This window comes from Doryrhamphus excisus, chromosome 7 (genome assembly GCF_030265055.1).
Source record: "Doryrhamphus excisus isolate RoL2022-K1 chromosome 7, RoL_Dexc_1.0, whole genome shotgun sequence".
NCBI lineage: Eukaryota > Metazoa > Chordata > Actinopteri > Syngnathiformes > Syngnathidae > Doryrhamphus > Doryrhamphus excisus.
Genome location: NC_080472.1, coordinates 2683704 through 2705154, shown reverse-complemented (window position 1 = coordinate 2705154; position 21451 = coordinate 2683704). Strand labels below are relative to the sequence as shown.

General features: G+C 38.4%; 1 protein-coding gene across 3 annotated transcripts; it reads right to left on the bottom strand.

Moving 5' to 3' along the window:
• Nucleotides 1-773: 773 nt before the first annotated feature.
• Nucleotides 774-21168, bottom strand: LOC131132700 (zinc finger protein 408-like). 3 transcript variants are annotated; one of them, XM_058078568.1, is made up of 10 exons: nt 21047-21168; nt 20044-20320; nt 18212-18270; nt 16125-16342; nt 14105-14664; nt 11131-11340; nt 8629-8752; nt 6936-7169; nt 3546-4135; nt 774-1150 (listed from the first exon to the last, which is right to left on the bottom strand). In XM_058078568.1, the coding sequence occupies exons 2-9, from the start codon at nt 20314-20316 to the stop codon at nt 3552-3554; spliced, it is 2262 nt and encodes a 753-aa protein (XP_057934551.1). In that variant the 5' UTR covers nt 20317-20320; nt 21047-21168; the 3' UTR covers nt 774-1150; nt 3546-3551. The 3 variants fall into 3 exon arrangements, with proteins under 3 accessions (XP_057934551.1, XP_057934552.1, XP_057934550.1); XM_058078569.1 differs by lacking the exon at nt 774-1150 and having other exon boundaries at nt 3378-4135; nt 20044-20216; nt 21047-21152; XM_058078567.1 differs by lacking the exon at nt 774-1150 and having other exon boundaries at nt 3379-4135.
• Between the last annotated feature and the right edge of the window lie 283 nt (nt 21169-21451).

Here is a 21451-nt window from a genome sequence, read left to right as displayed (position 1 = left end):
GAATGGTTGTTTGTCTATATGTGCCCTGTGATTGGCTGGCCACCAGTCCAGGGTGTACCCCGCCTCTCGCCCCAAGACGGCTGGGATAGGCTCCAGCACCCCCTGCGAAAAAGCGGTAGAAAATGAATGAATAAAATATAATACGAAATATACAAACAAGTACCAATATGAGTTTGGATAAAAAACAACAACTATTATTCCCATCATGGGCTGCACGGTGTAAAAAGTGGTTAGTGCACAGACCTCACAGCTAGGAGAACAGGGTTCAATTCCACCCTCGGCCATCTATGTTCTTCCCGTGCATGCGTGGGTTTTCTCCGGGTACTCCGGTTTCCTCCCACATTCCAAAAACATGCTAGGTTAATTAGCGACTCCAAATTGTCCATAGGTATGAATGTGAGTGTGAATGGTTGTTTGTCTATATGTGCCCTGTGATTGGCTGGCCACCAGTCCAGGGTGTACCCCGCCTCTCGCCCGAAGACAGCTGGGATAGGCTCCAGCACCCCCCCCCCGCAACCCTCGTGAGGAAAAGCGGTAGAAAATGAATGAATAGTCTAAGCAAAGAAAACCAGTTTTAACATTATTAGAGACCTCTAGGCATGAAATAGCACCCCTATGGTCAGCCAATAAAGTAGTTGATTGAGTGGGTGACGGACAGGAAGTGACATCAGTTTTAGCTTGGTGTGGATGACTCTCACTATTTTTTATTACTATAATAAAAAAATGTAACTACTATAATAATAATAATAAACAGAACAGGAAGTGTGCAATTTTGAATGAAGAAAATGTTCTATTGTTGTTTATTTCATTTGTTATGCTAATTTCCATGATGCCTCCCCTAATTGCACGTCACTGGTGGTTTTCAAATACAAAATGAACCCTGAAAAAAAAATCAATAGGCATTTGAAGGGGGGGGGTATAGTGGGGGGGGGGGGGGTAGTAAAAGAGACGCACCCATGGGTGAAATGATGGAATCGAACGGATAGAGCATCAATCAATTCCTATTTATCATGAGGCAAATGCTTTTAATGGACACGCTCAACAGTGCTCTTCGTTTACTTGTGCGGAATCGAACATCGACTGGGCTGTCTGATTCATGTAAAGTTGTCTTTGACACGGTTATTACTCTTGGGAGGAGGCTCACACCGCTCTGTGGGGAGGAAGCATTACAGTGTGACACAGATCCAGTCGGGGAGCAGATGTAAACATTCATCGGTTTTAGAATTGTTACCGTAAGGTATGCTGGGAAGTACTCCCAGCATGCCTTGCGGCAATAAGGAATAAGGGGGGAATAAGGTCCAAAACCTTATTCTGGTAATATTAACATTTAATATTATATTTTAACAATTGAATTGTGACCGCAAGGTATGCTGGGAAGTACTCCCAGCATGCCTTGCGGCAATTAAGGAATAAGGGGGGGAATATGGTCCAAAACCTTATTCTGGTAATATTCGATTTAATATTATATTTTGTTTTGAACAATTGAATAATTGTTACCGCAAGGTATGCTAGGAAGTACTCCCAGCATGCCTTGCGGCAATAAGGAATAAGGGGGGAATAAGGTCCAAAACCTTATTCTGGTAATAGTAAGATTTAATATTACATTTTCTTTTGAACAATTGAATAATTGTTACCGTAAGGTATGCTGGGAAGTACTCCCAGCATGCCTTGCGGGAATAAGTAATAAGGGGGGAATAAGGTCCAAAACCTTATTCTGGTAATATTAGATTTAATATTATATTTTGTTTTGAACAATTGAATCATTGTTACCGCAAGGTATGCTGGGAAGTACTCCCAGCATGCCTTGCGGCAATAAGGAATAAGGGGGGAATAAGGTCCAAAACCTTATTCTGGTAATATTAGATTTAATATTATGTTTTAACAATTGAATTGTTACCGCAAGGTATGCTGGGAAGTACTCCCAGCATGCCTTGCGGCAATAAGGAATAAGGGGGGAATAAGGTCCAAAACCTTATTCTGGTAATATTAGATTTAATATTATATTTTGAACAATTTAATTGTTACTGCAAGGTATGCTGGGAAGAACTCCCAGCATGCCTTGCGGAAATAAGGTATAAGGGGGGAATAAGGTCCAAAACCTTATTCTGGTAATATTAGATTTAATATTATATTTTGTTTTGAACAATTGAATAATTGTTACCGCAAGGTATGCTGGGAAGTACTCCCAGCATGCCTTGCGGCAATAAGGTATAAGGGGGGAATATGGTCCAAAACCTTATTCTGGTAATATTAACATTTGATATTATATTTTAACAATTGAATTGTTACCGCAAGGTATGCTGGGAAGTACTCCCAGCATGCCTTGCGGCAATAAGGAATAAGGGGGAATAAGGTCCAAAACCTTATTCTGGTAATATTAGATTTAATATTATATTTTGTTTTGAACAATTGAATTGTTACCGCAAGGTATGCTGGGAAGAACTCCCAGCATGCCTTGCGGCAATAAGGAATAAGGGGGGAATAAGGTCCAAAACCTTATTCTGGTAATATTAGATTTAATATTATATTTTGAACAATTGAATTGTTACCGCAAGGTATGCTGGGAAGAACTCCCAGCATGCCTTGCGGCAAAAAGGAATAAGGGGGAATAAGGTCCAAAACCTTATTCTGGTAATATTAGATTTAATATTATATTTTGTTTTGAACAATTGAATCATTGTTACCGCAAGGTATGCTGGGAAGTACTCCCAGCATGCCTTGCGGCAATAAGGTATAAGGGGGGAATAAGGTCCAAAACCTTATTCTGGTAATATTAGATTTAATATTATATTTTAACAATTGAATTGTTACCGCAAGGTATGCTGGGAAGTACTCCCAGCATGCCTTGCGGCAATAAGGAATAAGGGGGGAATAAGGTCCAAAACCTTATTCTGGTAATATTAGATTTAATATTATATTTTGTTTTGAACAATTGAATAATTGTTACTGCAAGGTATGCTGGGAAGTACTCCCAGCATGCCTTGCGGCAATAAGGAATAAGGGGGAAATAAGGTCCAAAACCTTAGTAATAAACCTAAGTAATATTAGATTTAATATTACATTTTGTTTTGAATAATTGTTACCGTAAGGTATGCTGGGAAGTACTCCCAGCATGCCTTGCGGCAATAAGGAATAAGGTCCAAAACCTTATTCTGGTAATATTAAGATTTAATATTATATTTTGTTTTGAACAATTGAATAATTGTTACCGCAAGGTATGCTGGGAAGTACTCCCAGCATGCCTTGCGGCAATAAGGAATAAGGTCCAAAACCTTATTCTGGTAATATTAAGATTTAATATTATATTTTGTTTTGAACAATTGAATAATTGTTACCGCAAGGTATGCTGGGAAGTACTCCCAGCATGCCTTGCGGCAATAAGGAATAAGGGGGGAATAAGGTCCAAAACCTTATTCTGGTAATATTAGATTTAATATTATATTTTGTTTTGAACAATTGAATTGTTACCACAAGGTATGCTGGGAACTACTCCCAGCATGCCTTGCGGCAAGAAAGAATAAGGGGGGAGTAAGTATTGTACTGACGCGAGGCTACCACGTGTTTATCTCCACAGTTTGGGCCACGGAGCAGAGTTCCTCCTCCTGAACAATCATCAGCTCCTCCGCAGCGTCCTGCCCTCGGACCACAATGCATTGCTCTGAACCTTCTGATATCAGCACCTCCACCAGTTCCTGTCCTGTTCCTGGATGCGAGCTGTTTGACGTAAGGAGCAGGGGTCCATAGCTGGGCGTCCTCGCACGGTCCGTGCAAACACATACAGAATTCCGGGTGTCGCTTGAATCTTCTCCTTGTCCTCCCTCATCCGTCGCTAAATTCCCGCCATCATTTTCATTCTTCTTTCCTTTCATTTTTTCATCCGCGGTTCCTTGCGAGATATCATTTTTCTTGGGTCGGCCTTTGAGTGGTTTTGGGTGAGAGGAACCTGGTGGTTGAGTCTCCGGTGTTTGCTTTTCCTGCAGATCCTCCTGGGTTCCCCGGCGTGGTTGGTGCTGCGTTTGGTGTCGCAGTAAACTTTGTCTGAGGGTGTAGGAGGCACCGCAGTGACACCTGTGGGGCTTCTCTACACCGTGGGAAGATTTCACGTGTCTCCTTAGTTTGGTAGCCATTGTGTAGCCTAGCCAAAAAAACAAAAACAACAACAAATATTCAAATTATAGTAATGGTTAAATTTCATTTAAACATGCATCAGATTACAATTGAACGCATCACATAATCAGTTCCCAGTTCCACATGTCCAAAAGGAGTAGGAAGAAGCAAAGCTTATTAAATCCTAACCATCCATCTGGTACTTTTACAATCAGTAACTGTTACATTTGTTCACTTCCTGCTTTCATAATATAGTTTAAGGTTTTTATTTTGTTTCTTCTTCCCCTCCCCATACCGAAGTACGAGGCGATATGGCTATACAATGTACATTTGTTCACTTCCTGCTTTCCTAATATAGTCTTTTAACTATAGTATAGTACTTTAGTATTTTTTTAACTATATTTTTTTTTATTTAAATGTAATTTTTTTTGTCATGTACTGAAGTATGAGGTGATATGACCATCCAATGACATAATGGTTACCATAGTAACATAGTATCCTACCCCTCCATCTGGTACTTTTGTTCACTTCCTGCTTTCCTAATATAGTATTTTTTTAACTATATATTTTTTTTTTATTAAAATGTTGAATTTTTTGTCATGTACTGAAGTACGAGGTGATATGAGCATCCAATGACATAATGGTTACCATAGTAACATAGTATCCTACCCCTCCATCTGGTACTTTTACAATCAGTAACTGTTACATTTGTTCACTTCCTGCTTTCCTAATATAGTTTAAGGTTTTTATTTTGTTCCCCCCCCATACCGAAGTACGAGGTGATAAGAGCATCCAATGACATAATGGTTACCATAGTAACATCGTATCCTACCCCTCCATCTGGTACTTTTACAATCAGTAACTGTTACATTTGTTCACTACCTGCTTTCCTAATATAGTTTAAGTATTTTTTTATTTTTAATTTTTTGTCATGTACTGAAGTACGAGGTGATATGAGCATCCAATGACATACTGGTTACCATAGTAACATAGTATCCTACCCCTCCATCCGGTACTTTTACAATCAGTAACTGTTACATTTGCTCACTTCCTGCTTTCTTAATATAGTTTAAGTATTTTTTTAACTATAATTTTTTTTTCAATTTTTTGTTACATCCCGACATACGAGGTGATATGAGCATCCAATGACATAATGGTTACCATAGTAACATTTGTTCACTTCCTGCTTTCCTAATATAGTTTAAGTATTTTTTAACGATAATATTTTTTTTAATTTTAATTTTTTTTTATCATATTTCTCCTCTCTTGTAGAGAAGTATTGGATGACATTTTTAGCTAATTGGTTATTTTTAGCCTTATGCTAGCCTTATTATTTTAGCTGTTTGAAGATGAACTATATCAGCAAGTTGAAGTATTTGTGATTTTTAGAAATAAGGAGTTAGTATGTTCTCTGTAGGCGGCATTATGAATTATCCTTACTGGCCTTTTTTTGCAGTACATTTAGCCAGTGAAGATTATTATTATTATGTTGTATTTCCACACAATAAGTCAGATATGGTAGAACCAGAGAGCAATAAAGAGTGTGGAGTGATAATGTTAATATATATTCATGTAAACAGGTTTTCGGGACTTTTGAATGCAATAATTCGCTTATCACGGTCGGGTCTGGAACTAATTAGTCGTGATAAACGAGGGATTACTGCATAGAAAATATATTTTTGGGTTCTTTTTAACTCAACCTTACATGCATCTGAATGAATTAAACCTAAAATATCAATATTGACTTGCAGCATAAACAGGTTTTTTGTCTGATTACACAGCGTGGATGTTGATGCAGACAGCCTGCTAATCATCCGTTCTGAGCTTTCCAATCCGTGTGTGACACCAAACATCTGCAGCCCACTTAGTGAGATAAGCAAGCATGGCTGGAGGGGGAATTAGCCAGCGTGAGGAATGTTAAAGTTCATTTGGATTCAGTTGACGGAATATATGAGGACACCTACGTTTTATACATATATACAGGGATTTCCCTGTGCTTTACATTAGGGGTCTCAAACATGCGGCCTGCGGGCCAAATGTGGCCCGCAGGACACCAGTTTGAGGCCCCCGACCTTGATATGAAAGTTTAATGAAAGTTTGATATGGATGCTGTATGGTATCATGTACCCAGAAAAAATGATTACGTTTGATTCATGTTCATGTTAAAGGTTAAATAACTGTTAATAGTTATCCTCCCTATCCGTGTGGAAGTGGTAAGTTTTTTGGCTATTTAAGTTGAAAGGAAATAACTCGGAGGCTACCGTTTAGGTGGCTAGCTCTCTAGTTTGCGAGTTAGCATGTGTCTCAAGACCCCGCAGTTGCGCAATATGTTGTTTTGTTGTTGTTTGTTGTTGTTTTGTCATGTCTACAGGGCTCTAATAATGCTTTGTTCATTTTAATATGAAAAAAAATCATTTGTCTACCCACCAACTATATGTGGTTTATTAAGTTTTTTATTATTTACCGTTTTATTGTTATTATTATATTTATTTGTTTATTACTGATTGATTGATTTTCTTTATTCTTGATTTGTTTATTTATTTTTCATCTTATTTTGTGTAGAAAAATAAAAAGTAAGATATTTGAGAACATTGGAATGTTTTATCAGAGCTTTTCTTGTAGAAAATTTGAAGTTTTTTAATTTTTTTTGTTTTTAATAAATGCTTTTTTTTGGCCCCCAAGTAAATTGAGTTTGAGACCCCTGCTTTACATGAAAGGTGGAACCCGTTGAAGTCAGTCCCGCTATCTATAGTGCAATTTTGACCCCTCCCAAATTAAAAAAAAGGTATGAACTGAGAGTACTGTTTGTTTTTCTCCATGCTACTAACCTTTTCCACAGACAGAGCAACGATGGGGCCTGTCACCGGTATGCAGTCTTTCATGGGATTTGAGGGTGTGCGGGTCCCTTAAGGATTTTCCACAGTAGCTACAGAGGAAACCGCCCCCGGTGTGGGAAAGCATGTGGCGACAAAGTTCAGCTTTCTGAGAGAAACTGTGGTTACATTCAGGGCAGGGAAACGGTCTCTCTCCGTTGTGGATCCTCAAATGGCTGTCAAGGTTCCCTGAAATGGACGCACACAAACGACACAGATGCTAAGAGATGCTAAGAGATGCTGGTGGGGGATGCTGTCATTTGACATGAAACAAAGTGGAGTTTTTTAAATTAAATTAAATTAAATTAAATTAAATTAAATTAAATTAAATTAAATTAAATTAAATTAAATTAAATTAAATTAAATTAAATTAAATTAAATTAAATTAAATTAAATTAAATTAAATTAAATTAAATTAAATTAAATTAAATTAAATTAAATTAAATTAAATTAAAAGCAACTGCAATTTTATGAGAATAAAATATGTTAAGAAAAAAATGTTAATTATATTTATATTTTAATAATTATATTATATATTAAATATTAATTATATATTAACTATACATGTTATACATGTTTTTGGAATGTGGGAGGAAACCGAAGTACCTGGAGAAAATGGGGAAAATTTAATTTAATTTAATTTAAAGCAACTGCAATTTTATGAGAATAAAATATGTTAAGAATTTTTTTTTAATTATATTTATATATTAATAATTGTATTATATATTAAATATTAATTATATATTAACTATACATGTTATACATGTTTTTGGAATGTGGGAAGAAACCGCAGTACCCGGAGAAAATGGGGAAAATTTAATTTAATTAAATTTAAAGCAACTGCAATTTTATGAGAATAAAATATGTTAAGAAAAACTGTGTTAATTATATTTATATATTAATAATCATATTATATATTAAATATTAATTATATATTAATTATTTATTAACTATACATGTTATACATGTTTTTGGAATGTGGGAGGAAACCAAAGTACCCGGAGAAAATGGGGAAAAATTTAATTTAATTTAATTCAATTCAATTTAATTTAAAGCAACTGCAATTTTATGAGAATAAAATATGTTAAGAAAAAAAATGTTAATTATATTTATATATTAATAATTATATTATATATTAATTATATATTAACTATACATGTTATACATGTTTTTGGAATGTGGGAGGAAACCGAATTACCCGGAGAAAATGGGGAAAATTTAAATAAAATAAAATAAAATAAAATTTATAGCTGAGACATCATGGTGATGTCAAATTAAATTAAATTAAATTAAATTAAATTACATTACATTACATTACATTACATTACATTACATTACATTACATTAAATTAAATTAAATTAAATTAAATGCATGAAAATGCATGCACTCCACACAGATGTCCGAGGGTGGATTCAAACTCAGATCTCCCAGCTGTGAGACCTGTGCGCTAACCACTCCACCACCGTGCAGCTTCTCTTTTCTACCTCGAAGCTACTCAAATGACTTTGACACGTTTTCCCGCGTGGTACTGATGACGCAGCATCGGGAGCGACTGACTGGTTCAGTCTCTCGCCCAAGGACACTCAAAGAGAATCGAACCGGCAATCGTCAGCCTCTACCGCTCGCTTGGATGAAATTCAATGTTACCTTTCTGACTGAAAGTTTTCCCACAGTGCTGACAGACGTGAGGTTTCTCTCCCGTGTGAAGCTTCATGTGATTCCTCAGAGAACCGGAGTTTGCCAGCAGCTTGGGGCAGAGGGTACACTGCAACTGAAAGACAAGAAAGACACTTTTTATTATTTTTTTTATGTTTTTTATAAAGTCTTGGTGTTGAAACTACACTTCAGGGAGGATCCATGACCGGAATGAAAATGTAGAGATGGTGCATGAAACATTTCACCATGATGTCGAAGATGCATGGGGAGTTCAACATATTAGATTCAAATGATCAAAGTTGGGCGGCACGGTGGTCTAGTGGTTAGCGCGCAGACCTCACAGCTAGGAGACCAGGGTTCAATCCCACCCTCGGGCATCTCTGTGTGTTCTCCCCGTGCATGCGTGGGTTTTCTCCGGGTACTCCGGTTTCCTCCCACATTCCAAAAACATGCTAGGTTAATTAGCCACTCCAAATTGTCCATAGGTATGAATGTGAGTGTGAATGGTTGTTTGTCTATATGTGCCCTGTGATTGGCTGGCCACCGGTCCAGGGTGGACCCCGCCTCTCGCCCGAAGACAGCTGGGATAGGCTCCAGCACCCCCTGCGACCCTTGTGAGGATAAATAGTAGAAAATGAATGAATGAATGAATTTGGGCCGCATGGTGGACGAGTGGTTAGCACGCTGGTCTCACAGCTAGGAGACCCAAGTTCAATTCCACCCTCGGCCATCTCTGTGTGGAGTTTGCATGTTCTCCCTGTTCATGCGTGGGTTTTCTCCAGGTATTCCGGTTTCCTCCCACATTCCAAAAACATGCTAGGTTAATTAGCCACTCCAAATTGTCCATAGGTATGAATGTGAGTGTGAATGGTTGTTTGTCTATATGTGCCCTGTGATTGGCTGGCCACCAGTCCAGGATGTACCCCGCCTCTCTTGCCCAAAGACAGCTGGGATAGGCTCCAGCACAAGGAATCATACTAAATCGCATGGTAGAACGTGGTTAGCGTGCAGGCCACACAGCTAGGAGACCAGGGTTTGATTCCCCGCATTCCAAAAACCCCGCCTCTCGCCCGAAGACAGCTGGGATAGGCTCCAGCACCCCCGCGACCCTTGTGAGGATAAATAGTAGAAAATGAATGAATGAATGAATTTGGGCTGCATGGTGGATGAGTGGTTAGCACGCCGGTCTCACAGCTAGGAGACCCAAGTTCAATTCCACCCTCGGCCATCTCGCGTGGGTTTTCTCCGGGTACTCCGGTTTCCTCCCACATTCCAAAAACATGCTAGGTTAATTAGCGACTCCAAATTGTCCATAGGTATGAATGTGAGTGTGAATGGTTGTTTGTCTATATGTGCCCTGTGATTGGCTGGCCACCAGTCCAGGGTGTACCCCGCCTCTCTCGCCCGAAGACAGCTGGGATAGGCTCCAGCACCCCCTGCGACCCTTGTGAGGATAAATAGTAGAAAATGAATGAATGAATGAATGAATTTGGGCCGCATGGTGGATGAGTGGTTAGCACGCCGGTCTCACAGCTAGGAGACCCAAGTTCAATTCCACCCTCGGCCATCTCTGTGTGGAGTTTGCATGTTCTCCCCATGCATGCGTGGGTTTTCTCCGGGTACTCCGGTTTCCTCCCACATTCCAAAAACATGCTAGGTTAATTAGCGACTCCAAATTGTCCATAGGTATGAATGTGAGTGTGAATGGTTGTTTGTCTATATGTGCCCTGTGATTGGCTGGCCACCAGTCCAGGGTGTACCCCGCCTCTCTCGCCCGAAGACAGCTGGAATAGGCTCCAGCACAAGGAATCATACTAAAATCGCATGGTAGAACGTGGTTAGCATGCAGGCCACACAGCTAGGAGAGCCGGGTTTGATTCCCCGCATTCCAAAAACATGCTAGGTTAATTAGCAACTCCAAATTGTCCATAGGTATGAATATGAGTGTGAATGGTTGTTTGTCTATATGTGCCCTGTGATAGGCTTCAGCACCCCCACATTAGGTTAATTGCATAATTTGTAGTGTCAAAGTGACTATAGGGGTGCTATTTCATGCCTACAGGGCTCTACTAATATTTAGTTTTAACTGCGACCCTTGTGAGGATAAATAGTAGAAAATGAATGAATGAATGAATTTGGGCTGCATGGAGGATGAGTGGTTAGCACGCCGGTCTCACAGCTAGGAGACCCAAGTTCAATTCCACCCTCGGCCATCTCGCGTGGGTTTTCTCCGGGTACTCCGGTTTCCTCCCACATTCCAAAAACATGCTAGGTTAATTAGCCACTCCAAATTGTCCATAGGTATGAATGTGAGTGTGAATGGTTGTTTGTCTATATGTGCCCTGTGATTGGCTGGCCACCAGTCCAGGGTGTACCCCGCCTCTCTCGCCCAAAGACAGCTGGGATAGGCTCCAACACCCCCCTCGACCCTCGTGAGTAAAAAGCGGTATAAAATAAATGAAGACTGATATATGATAAAAATCCCCGACGTACCTTTGGGGGCTGCGAGTAAATCAATCTGCTGCAGTGGAGAAGGCGGTGGATACGCAGGGAGGGCCGGCGTGCGAAGGCCTTCCCACAGTGCTCACATACGTACGGCTTCTTTCCCGTGTGGAGGACCAGGTGCTCTTTCAGGTCTCGTTTCAGTCCGTAGGTCTTCTCACAGTGAGGACAGGAAAACGGGCGCTCCCCACGGTGGCTCAGCTGGAAGGAGATCAAACTATTATTGACAGCAGTACATACCTGGTATACCCAGGTAGTTACTGGGAGTGACCAGGATGGATAGGATCAGGAACAAGTACATTAAATGTTAGAGACCTTGGAGATAAAGTCAGAGAGGCCAGACTGAGATGGTTGGGACATGTCCAGAGGAGAGATAATATAATATACAGTAAATAGTGGGCGTGGTTCTCATTGGGAGTGACCATGATGGATAGGATCAACAACGAGTACATTAAATGGTAGAGACCTTGGAGATAAAGTCAGAGAGGCCAGACTGAGATGGTTGGAACATGTCCAGAGGAGAGATAATATAATATACAGTAAATAGTGGGCGTGGTTCTCATTGGGAGTGACCAGGATAGATAGGATCAGGAACAAGTACATTACACGGTAGAGACCTTGGAGATAAAAGTCAGAGAGACCAGACTGAGATGGTTGGAACATGTCCAGAGGAGAGATAATATAATATACAGTAAATAGTGGGCGTGGTTCTCATTGGGAGTGACCAGGATGGATAGGATCGGGAACGAGTACATTACATGTTAGAGACCTTGGAGATAAAGTCAGAGAGGCCAAACTGAGATGGTTGGGACATGTCCAGAGGAGAGATAATATAATATACAGTAAATAGTGGGCGTGGTTCTCATTGGGAGTGACCGGGATGGATAGGATCAGGAACGAGTACATCGGAGGGATTATTACATGTTAGAGACCTTGGAGATAAAGTCAGAGAGGCCAGACTGAGATGGTTGGGACATGTCCGGAGGAGAGATAATATAATATACAGTAAATAGTGGGCGTGGTTCTCATTGGGAGTGACCGGGATGGATAGGATCAGGAACAAGTACATTACATGGTAGAGACCTTGGAGATAAAGTCAGAGAGGCCAGACTGAGATGGTTGGGACATGTCCAGAGGAGAGATAATATAATATACAGTAAATAGTGGGCGTGGTTCTCATTGGGAGTGACCATGATGGATAGGATCAGGAAGGAGGGATTATTACATGTTAGAGACCTTGGAGATAAAGTCAGAGAGGCCAAACTGAGATGGTTGGGACATGTCCAGAGGAGAGATAATATAATATACAGTAAATAGTGGGCGTGGTTCTCATTGGGAGTGACCAGGATGGATAGGATCGGGAACGAGTACATCACATGGTAGAGACCTTGGAGATAAAGTCAGAGAGGCCAGACTGAGATGGTTGGGACATGTCCAGAGGAGAGATAATATAATATACAGTAAATAGTGGGCGTGGTTCTCATTGGGAGTGACCGGGATGGATAGGATCAGGAACGAGTACATTACATGGTAGAGACCTTGGAGATAAAGTCAGAGAGGCCAGACTGAGATGGTTGGGACATGTCCAGAGGAGAGATAATATAATACATAGTAAATAGTGGGCGTGGTTCTCATTGGGAGTGACCAGGATAGATAGGATCAGGAACAAGTACATTACACGGTAGAGACCTTGGAGATAAAAGTCAGAGAGGCCAGACTGAGATGGTTGGGACATGTCCAGAGTAGAGATAATATAATATACAGTAAATAGTGGGCGTGGTTCTCATTGGGAGTGACCATGATGGATAGGATCAGGAAGGAGGGATTATTACATGGTAGAGACCTTGGAGATAAAGTCAGAGAGGCCAGACTGAGATGGTTGGGACATGTCCAGAGGAGAGATAATATAATATACAGTAAATAGTGGGCGTGGTTCTCATTGGGAGTGACCAGGATAGATAGGATCAGGAACAAGTACATTACACGGTAGAGACCTTGGAGATAAAGTCAGAGAGGCCAGACTGAGATGGTTGGGACATGTCCAGAGGAGAGATAATATAATATACAGTAAATAGTGGGCGTGGTTCTCATTGGGAGTGACCAGGATGGATAGGATCAGGAAGGAGGGATTATTACATGTTAGAGACCTTGGAGATAAAGTCAGAGAGGCCAGACTGAGATGGTTGGAACATGTCCAGAGGAGAGATAATATAATATACAGTAAATAGTGGGCGTGGTTCTCATTGGGAGTGACCAGGATGGATAGGATCGGGAACAAGTACATTACATGTTAGAGGCCTTGGAGATAAAGTCAGAGAGGCCAGACTGAGATGGTTGGGACATGTCCAGAGGAGAGATAATATAATACACAGTAAATAGTGGGCGTGGTTCTCATTGGGAGTGACCAGGATGGATAGGATCAGGAAGGAGGGATTATTACATGGTAGAGACCTTGGAGATAAAGTCAGAGAGGCCAAACTGAGATGGTTGGGACATGTCCAGAGGAGAGATAATATAAAATACAGTAAATAGTGGGCGTGGTTCTCATTGGGAGTGACCAGGATGGATAGGATCAGGAAGGAGGGATTATTACATGTTAGAGACATTGGAGATAAAGTCAGAGAGGCCAAACTGAGATGGTTGGGACATGTCCAGAGGAGAGATAATATAATATACAGTAAATAGTGGGCGTGGTTTTCATCGGGAGTGACCGGGATGGATAGGATCAGGAAGGATGGGATTATTACATGTTAGAGACCTTGGAGATAAACCGGAGTACCCGGAGAAAACCCACGCATGCACATGTAGAACATGCAAACTCCACACAGAGACGGCCGAGGGTGGAATCGAACCCCCGGTCTTCTAGCTGCGAGACCCGAGTGCTAACCACTCGACCACCGCGCCGCCCCATGACCTTCCAAAAACAGGAAATCCATGACATTGAGACGTATGACGTCACTTGTACCTGGTGGGCCTTGAAGCTCTCGGCGGAGGTGTAGTTCTTCCCGCATTCCTGGCAGGCGAAAGGCTTCTCTTCTGTGTGGCTGAACTGATGTTTCTTCAAGTGGCCAATCTGGTAGAACATTTTAGCACAGACGGAACACCTGTAACGCCTCTCTCTCGCCTCCGGCTGCCAGGCGGGAGCGTCGACTGTCACGTTTAGCGCCGCTCCGACAGCGGCGGCGCGGGGAGGCGATGTTTCCACGGAAACCGCAGCATCTGCAGAGGCCTCTGTCAGATGCTCCTCCGTATGTTGCGTCGCACCACGGGTCTTCGTGCAGTGAAAGCGGCGTGGTTTCGCGGCCAGTCGAGAGCTGCACCGGACAGACGGCGCCGGAACGTCGAAGTTCCTCTTCTTGCGTCCCGTAACAGCGGCGGCTACTTTCGCCGCCATGTTGCTAACGCTTGGACTTCTCCGTCCTTCCTCGTTCTTCTTCTGCTGCTTCCGTCCTTCTTCATCCTCGTCAACACCGCGTAGGTCCATCAGAGTCCTTTCCGCATCCCTTGTGACGTTCGCTGCGTTATCTGAAAATATAGAGCAGGGGTCTCAAACTTGCGGCCCGCGGGCCAAATGCGGCACGCGAGAGGTTACTTTGAGGCCCCCCACCTTGATACCAAAGTTTGAATGTCGAAATGACAGCTTATAGCTGTGTGCACACCGGACACAATTAACATGATTATGGAAGTGAATACGATGCTAACTTGCTAATTGGGTCAAATTATTAAGTTTTAATATTATTTTTTTTATATTATTATGATCATGTTAAAGGTTAAATAACTGTTAATACTGTACATTTGAATATGAAAAAAATAATTTCTCTACCAACTGTATGTGGTTTCTTACTTTTGTTTTCTTATTTACTGTTTTATTATTATTATTTTACTTATTTATTACTGATTGATTGATTTATTGTCTTTATTCTTAATTTGTTTATTTATTTTTCTTAATCTTATTTTGTGTATAGAAAAATAAAAATTAAGATATTTGAGGACAGTGGAATGTTTCTTGTAAATGTTCTTCTCATAATTATGACTTAATTCCCATAATATTTTGACTTTATTCTTGTATTATTATGACTTATTTGGCAACATGGTTTCCTAAAAAATACAACTTTATTCGTTGATTTGTTTGTTTGTAATAATATATATAATAATAATTTTACAACTTGTGTTTTTTTTTAAATGTTTAAATTTTTTTGCTACTAAATTGACATTATTTTTCTGCATAATATTAAATTTTCCAGCTATTTTAATTTTCTTCTTGTAAATTTTCTTCTCATAATTATGACTTAATTCCCGTAATATTTTGACTTTATTCTTGTAATATTATGACTTATTTGGCAACATGGTTTCCTAAAAAATACAACTTTATTCGTTGATTTGTTTGTTTGTAATAATTTTACAACTTGTGTTTTTTTTTTAAATCTTTCAATTTTTTTGCTACTAAATTGACATTATTTTTCTGCATAATATTACTTGTTAAATGACTACTTTACCCACTTAATATTTTGACTTTTTTTCCTTAATATTTCAACTTTATGCTATTAAAATAGCCTTATTTTTTTCCACATAATGTGACAAAATTATATTTAACCTCTTATATGATTCCTATATGGTCCAATTATAAAGACAATAAAAAGACAAAAGCAAACACTCCTGCCCTGCTCATTTCTGATGGGTTTTTTATTATTTTATTTTCCAGCTATTTTAATTTTCTTCTTGTAAATTTTCTTCTCATAATTATGACTTAATTCTCTTAATATTTTGACTTTATTCTTGTAATATTATGACTTATTTGGCAACATGGTTTCCTAAAAAATACAACTTTATTCGTTGATTTGTTTGTTTGTCATAACTGTTTACTGCAAACTACTGCACAATTGTAAACTTTGCACATAAGTAATAATAATTAATATAAAAAAAATAATAATAAGCGAAGGTATTTTCAACGTATGCGTTTCAATCCAGCTGCCCTGTTGAGTTACCTGGTTGTTGACCTCCAGAGACGTCCTGTTCGTCTGTTCCGTCTCTTGCGTCACTTTTCCCTGCGGTTTCACCAGCCAGCATGAGCAGCTCTGTTCCTGGCTGGATGTCCCGACACACACGCAGACACATGCTAACGCACTCGCCCACACGCACCTCCGCGCACGTACAATGCACTGCCACGTTGCGCTGCGCTGGGCTTTGCGCCTGGCAGGCAAAACTGGGGGAGACAAAAGCAAAGGATAGCTTGTTAGAGCAGTGACTCCCAACCACTTCATTAAATTTTATTTACTGTTCCACAATACAATTAAAAAATACAGAAAAATCCATACTGTTTTGGAAACAATTTTGTTAATTTTTTTATTTGTAAATTTCTTATTTGTGTAATTTTTTTCTTTGTGTAAAAAATATTTTATGTAAAAACATTTGTATTTTTTTGGTTAAAAAAATAAAACTTTTTTGGCAAAAAGGTATAATTTTCTTTCAAAAGTTTTGCCAAGTGTTTTCGGTAAGATTTAAAAATTTTTTTTTTTTTTTTTAAAAATACTTTTTGTATTTTTTCACAATTAGTACAAAAGAAAGCTCTCCAGATCTTCGAGATTCTGCACCTCGTTCTGCAGTGTTTCCATGGACTTCCTGCTTGTTCCACAATACAATAAAAAATACAGTAAAATCCATACTGTTTTGGAAACAATTTTGTTAATTTTTTTATTTGTAAATTTCTTATTTGTGTAATTTTTTTCTTTGTGTAAAAAATATTTTATGTAAAAACATTTGTATTTTTTTGGTTAAAAAAAATAAAACTTTTTTGGCAAAAAGGTATAATTTTCTTTCAAAAGTTTTGGCAAGTGTTTTCAGTAAAATAAAAATAAAGTTTTTTTGAAAAAAAAAACTATTTGTATTTTTTCACAATTAGTAAAAAAGAAAGCTTTCCAGATCTTCAAGATTCTGCACCTCGTTTTGCAGTGTTTCCATGGACTTCCTGCTTGTTCCACAATACAATAAAAAAATACAGTAAAATCCATAGTGTTTTAGAAACAATTTTGTTAATTTTTTTCTTTGTAAAATTTCTTGTTTGTGTAATTTTTTCTCTGTGTAAAAAATATTTTATGTAAAAACATTTGTATTTTTTTGGTTAAAAAAAAGAAATTGGCAAAAAAGTATAATTTTCTTTCAAAAGTGTTTTCGTTAAAAAAAGTTTTCTGGAAAAAAAAACTATTTGTATTTTAGTAAAAAAGAAAGCTTTCCAGCTCTTCGAGATTCTGCACCTCGTTCTGCAGTGTTTCCACGGACTTCCTGCTTGTTCCACAATACAATAAAAAAATACAGTAAAATCCATAGTGTTTTAGAAACAATTTTGTTAATTTTTTTCTTTGTAAAATTTCTTGTTTGTGTAATTTTTTCTTTTCTTTGTGTAAAAAATATTTTATGTAAAATCATTTGTATTTTTTGGCAAAAGGTATAATTATAATTATTATAATTTTCTTTCAAAAGTTTTGGCAAGTGTTTTCTGTAAAATTAAAAAAAAACTTTTTGAAAAAAAAAACGTTTTGTATTTTTTCACAATTAGTAAAAAAGAAAGCTTTCAAGATCTTAAAAAATTTTTTTTTGGCAAAAGTCATAATTTTCTTTCAAAAGTTTTGCCAAGTGTTTTTGTTTCAAAAAAAAAAGTTTTTTGAATTTTTTTTTTTTTTTTTTTTTCAATTTGTAAAAAAGAAAGCTTTCCAGATCTTTGAGATTCTGCACCTCGTTATGCAGTGTTTCCATGGACTTTACAATCTGTTTACTTTACTCCACCTCGGACCTCCTCTAGGTACATCAACTCCGTTGTGATTGATCACACTTCCAAGCGCTCTCGAGGACTTCCGGATACGTAGGTCCGTGTTTACTGAGTGCAGGCAATCTGCAGCCCATATAAGGAAGTCCAGATATTTCCGGCAGTAGATCTCTGTATCAGGGCTCACTCCTAAATGCGTAAACCTCATCATTGGATGCTTTGGCATCGTTGAACAGAATTCTAACAACATTTATAGGTCAGAAAAGTGGAAAAAAGCATAAATAGGCCCCCCTTTAAAGCAAATCAACCCACCTGATCCAGACTGATGTGTGCAGGGGAATTTCATTCTTCTCTGCTGACCCCATCGGTGCCTTAAAAAACACAACAAAAGAAGTTTGATATGGATGCTGTATGGTATCATGTACCCAGAAAAAATGATTACGTTTGATTCATGTTCATGTTAAAGGTTAAATAACTGTTAATAGTTATCCTCCCTATCCGTGTGGAAGTGGTAAGTTTTTGGCTATTTAAGTTGAAAGGAAATAACTTGAAGGCTACCGTTTAGGTGGCTAGCTGTCTAGTTTGCGAGTTAGCATGTGTCTCAAGACCCTGCAGTTGCGCAATATGTTGTAAATAAAAAGAGTATAAATGTGACTATAGTCGTGTTTTGTCATGTCTACAGGGCTCTAATAATGCTTTGTTCATTTTAATATGAAAAAAATCATTTGTCTACCCACCAACTATATGTGCTTTCTTAAGTTTTTATTATTTGCCCTTTTATTATTATTATTATATTTATTTATTTATTACTGATTGATTTTCTTTATTCTTGATTTATTTATTTTTCATCTTATTTTGTGCAGAAAAATAATAATTAAGATATTTGAGAACAGTGCTTTTATTAGAGCTTTTATTGTAGAAAATTGGAACCAAGGCAAAGTTTTTTTTATTTTTTTGTTTTTAATAAATGCGTTTTTTTTTTTATTTGGTAAACCTTATGCGGCCCAGTCTCGCCCAGACCCTAGCTCCAGAGGCCCCCAAATAAATTGAGTTTGAGACCCCTGAATTATGTAAATCCGACCATGACGTCAAAGTCTTTGCGTTCATTGTTCAACGTGCATCTTTTTATCTGTGCAAATTTCAATCGCTTTTTACGTCGTTCCGGAAGAATGATTTACGGGAAGGAAAAGAAGTGACTTATTATCTCCCCGCCGGGTATTATCTTAATTAGCAAAAGGTTTATCATGCACTCAATACGTTTCCATTAGGTTTGCTTCCAATGTGGGGCCATTGCTGCAGGTGGGTGTGAAATCATGATGAAGAATTCTAAAGCTGATGTTGATGTGAACGGAATGAGGGATGCGTGCTTCCCTTTACCTTTACCCAGGAATGTCATCTCCATTTGGGGGTTTTAATTATATAAAAAATAAAAATTCAGCAGTAATTTGACCAGGATTAAGTCAAAATATTAAAAGAAAAAAAGGCACAAAAAGTTGTAATTTTAAGAGAATAATGTCTTAAAATTGCAAAAAAAAAAAGAGAAAAAAGTCTAAATTTTACTCAAATAAAATCAGAATATTATGATAAAAAATACTGTAATTTAGTAGATTTTAATTGAAAATATGTTGCATTTTTAAGTTGCAAAATTACGCATTTGAATGCGTCTTCTGAAAGTCTGATATATTGTTTGTATTGTCGAAGCGAAAATACAATCAATACGCACCAGATATAGGTACAATATGTCTTGACTGTGGGGCTGCATGGTGGGCGAGTGGTTAGCGCAGGCCTCACAGCTAGGAGACCCAAGTTCAATTCCACCCTCGGCCATCTCTGTGTGGAGTTTGCATGTTCTCCCCGTGCATGCGTGGGTTTTCTCCGGGTACTCCGGTTTGCATTAGTGATTTATGGCCATGAAAACAATGTAATAATGTAAGCGTGACTTTATACTTGCTAATCGGACAATAAAATACAAAGGAGGCGCGACAGTACTCCCCTAATCCTGAAGGAGTAGGGGTCTTTTTTGAGCTGGAAGGTGCTTGTCGTTTTATAAAGCTAGCACTAGCTACATTGAGCAGCTACAAAATGCTGTAAAATGATATGATGTACTATGTACATATACAAATAAAATATAAATATAAATGTACCTTTTCTTCTTCTGTGCAGAGTACAATGTCCGTGTTGGACTCCGGTGTCGTGATGAGGTCCTGATGAGGGAGTTTGCCGGTCTGGAACTTCCCTACTCGCTGCGCATCGCCTTCCCTGCCCAGCAGGCATCCAGCCTGCAACGATGGACCGACCCACCACAGTCCAAGATGTCCTTCACAGGAGACCGAAGGCCCCACGGCGAAGCCCCGGGGTAGTAAAGTGGAGAGAAATGAGGCAAGAGCAGACGGAATCGGTGGAGCAAGACAGGCCATCACTCTGCGAGGAATAGTCAGTTAGAAAAATGTATTTTAAAATGTTACTTGATTGAACTGCAATGCATTTTGGACACCTTTGGGACAAGGAGCCGCAGTTTTCTCACCGTTGTCTGATATTACACAGACGTAAACTACTCAGCTTGGGAAACTAAATGATCAAATCTGTGTTTTACTTATTATTATTATTATTATTATTATTAAGGCTTAATCATCTCCTCTTTAACAGTTTGTCAACAAACAAACACTTGTTTTCATTACTGTTTAAGTTAATTGTGCATATAGTTTAAGAATATATTGTTTCACAGTCTTTTAAATATATAATTAAAATATGTTGAGTGAAATAATTTTTATTTACGTTTTAATATACTTGGAAAATAACAGAATAACTCCTCTAGTTGCACTTTAAACGGAAATAAATACAAATGTTAACACGATTAAATATAACAATATGTGCTTCCGTGTAACGCAGGGCAAGGGTATTTCTGGCCAACAACCCTCAACGCGGCTCTGCTAGCATGGTTAGCGTATGCAGTAAACACCTTTATGTTGTGCTTTATTTGTTATTTGTATATTCTGTGTAATAATATAATTTTAAAAATCACGTATCTATTTTATACTGAAATAATTCCAAGGGTCGAGTCTGTTAGCCGCCTAGCTAACTTAACACAGAAAGTCAAAAATACATACTTTCGTCATTTTGATAAAGTGGAAAATATCGTTGACATACTTGTAATGTGTTTGCCGCCTTTCATAGCAAATTGCCGTGTTCAATTTCTTCCGCTATAAACTCTGGAAAAGCTTTCGTCATCCAGCGAGAAAATCCCAACCGGAAGTCCCTGTCAGTACTGGTCCGACTGGAAATGTGATCAGCAGTTTATGGTTCTGCGCACAGTGAACCGTCGTTTTTTTATTTTTTTTTATTTTTTTTTGTATTTACGAAACACAAAAAATAATACGGTCTTCAAAACTCAGTTTTGATACTTTATACTCTCTAATTGTGCTTAAAAAGCATTGGAAGCTTTTGGGGCGTCATTGTCAGGATCAACAACGACATCTACTGGTAAGATGAAAACAATGCAGCACAGACATGTTTTGCATTTGCAATCAATTCGCCTGTAAAAAAAAATAATGA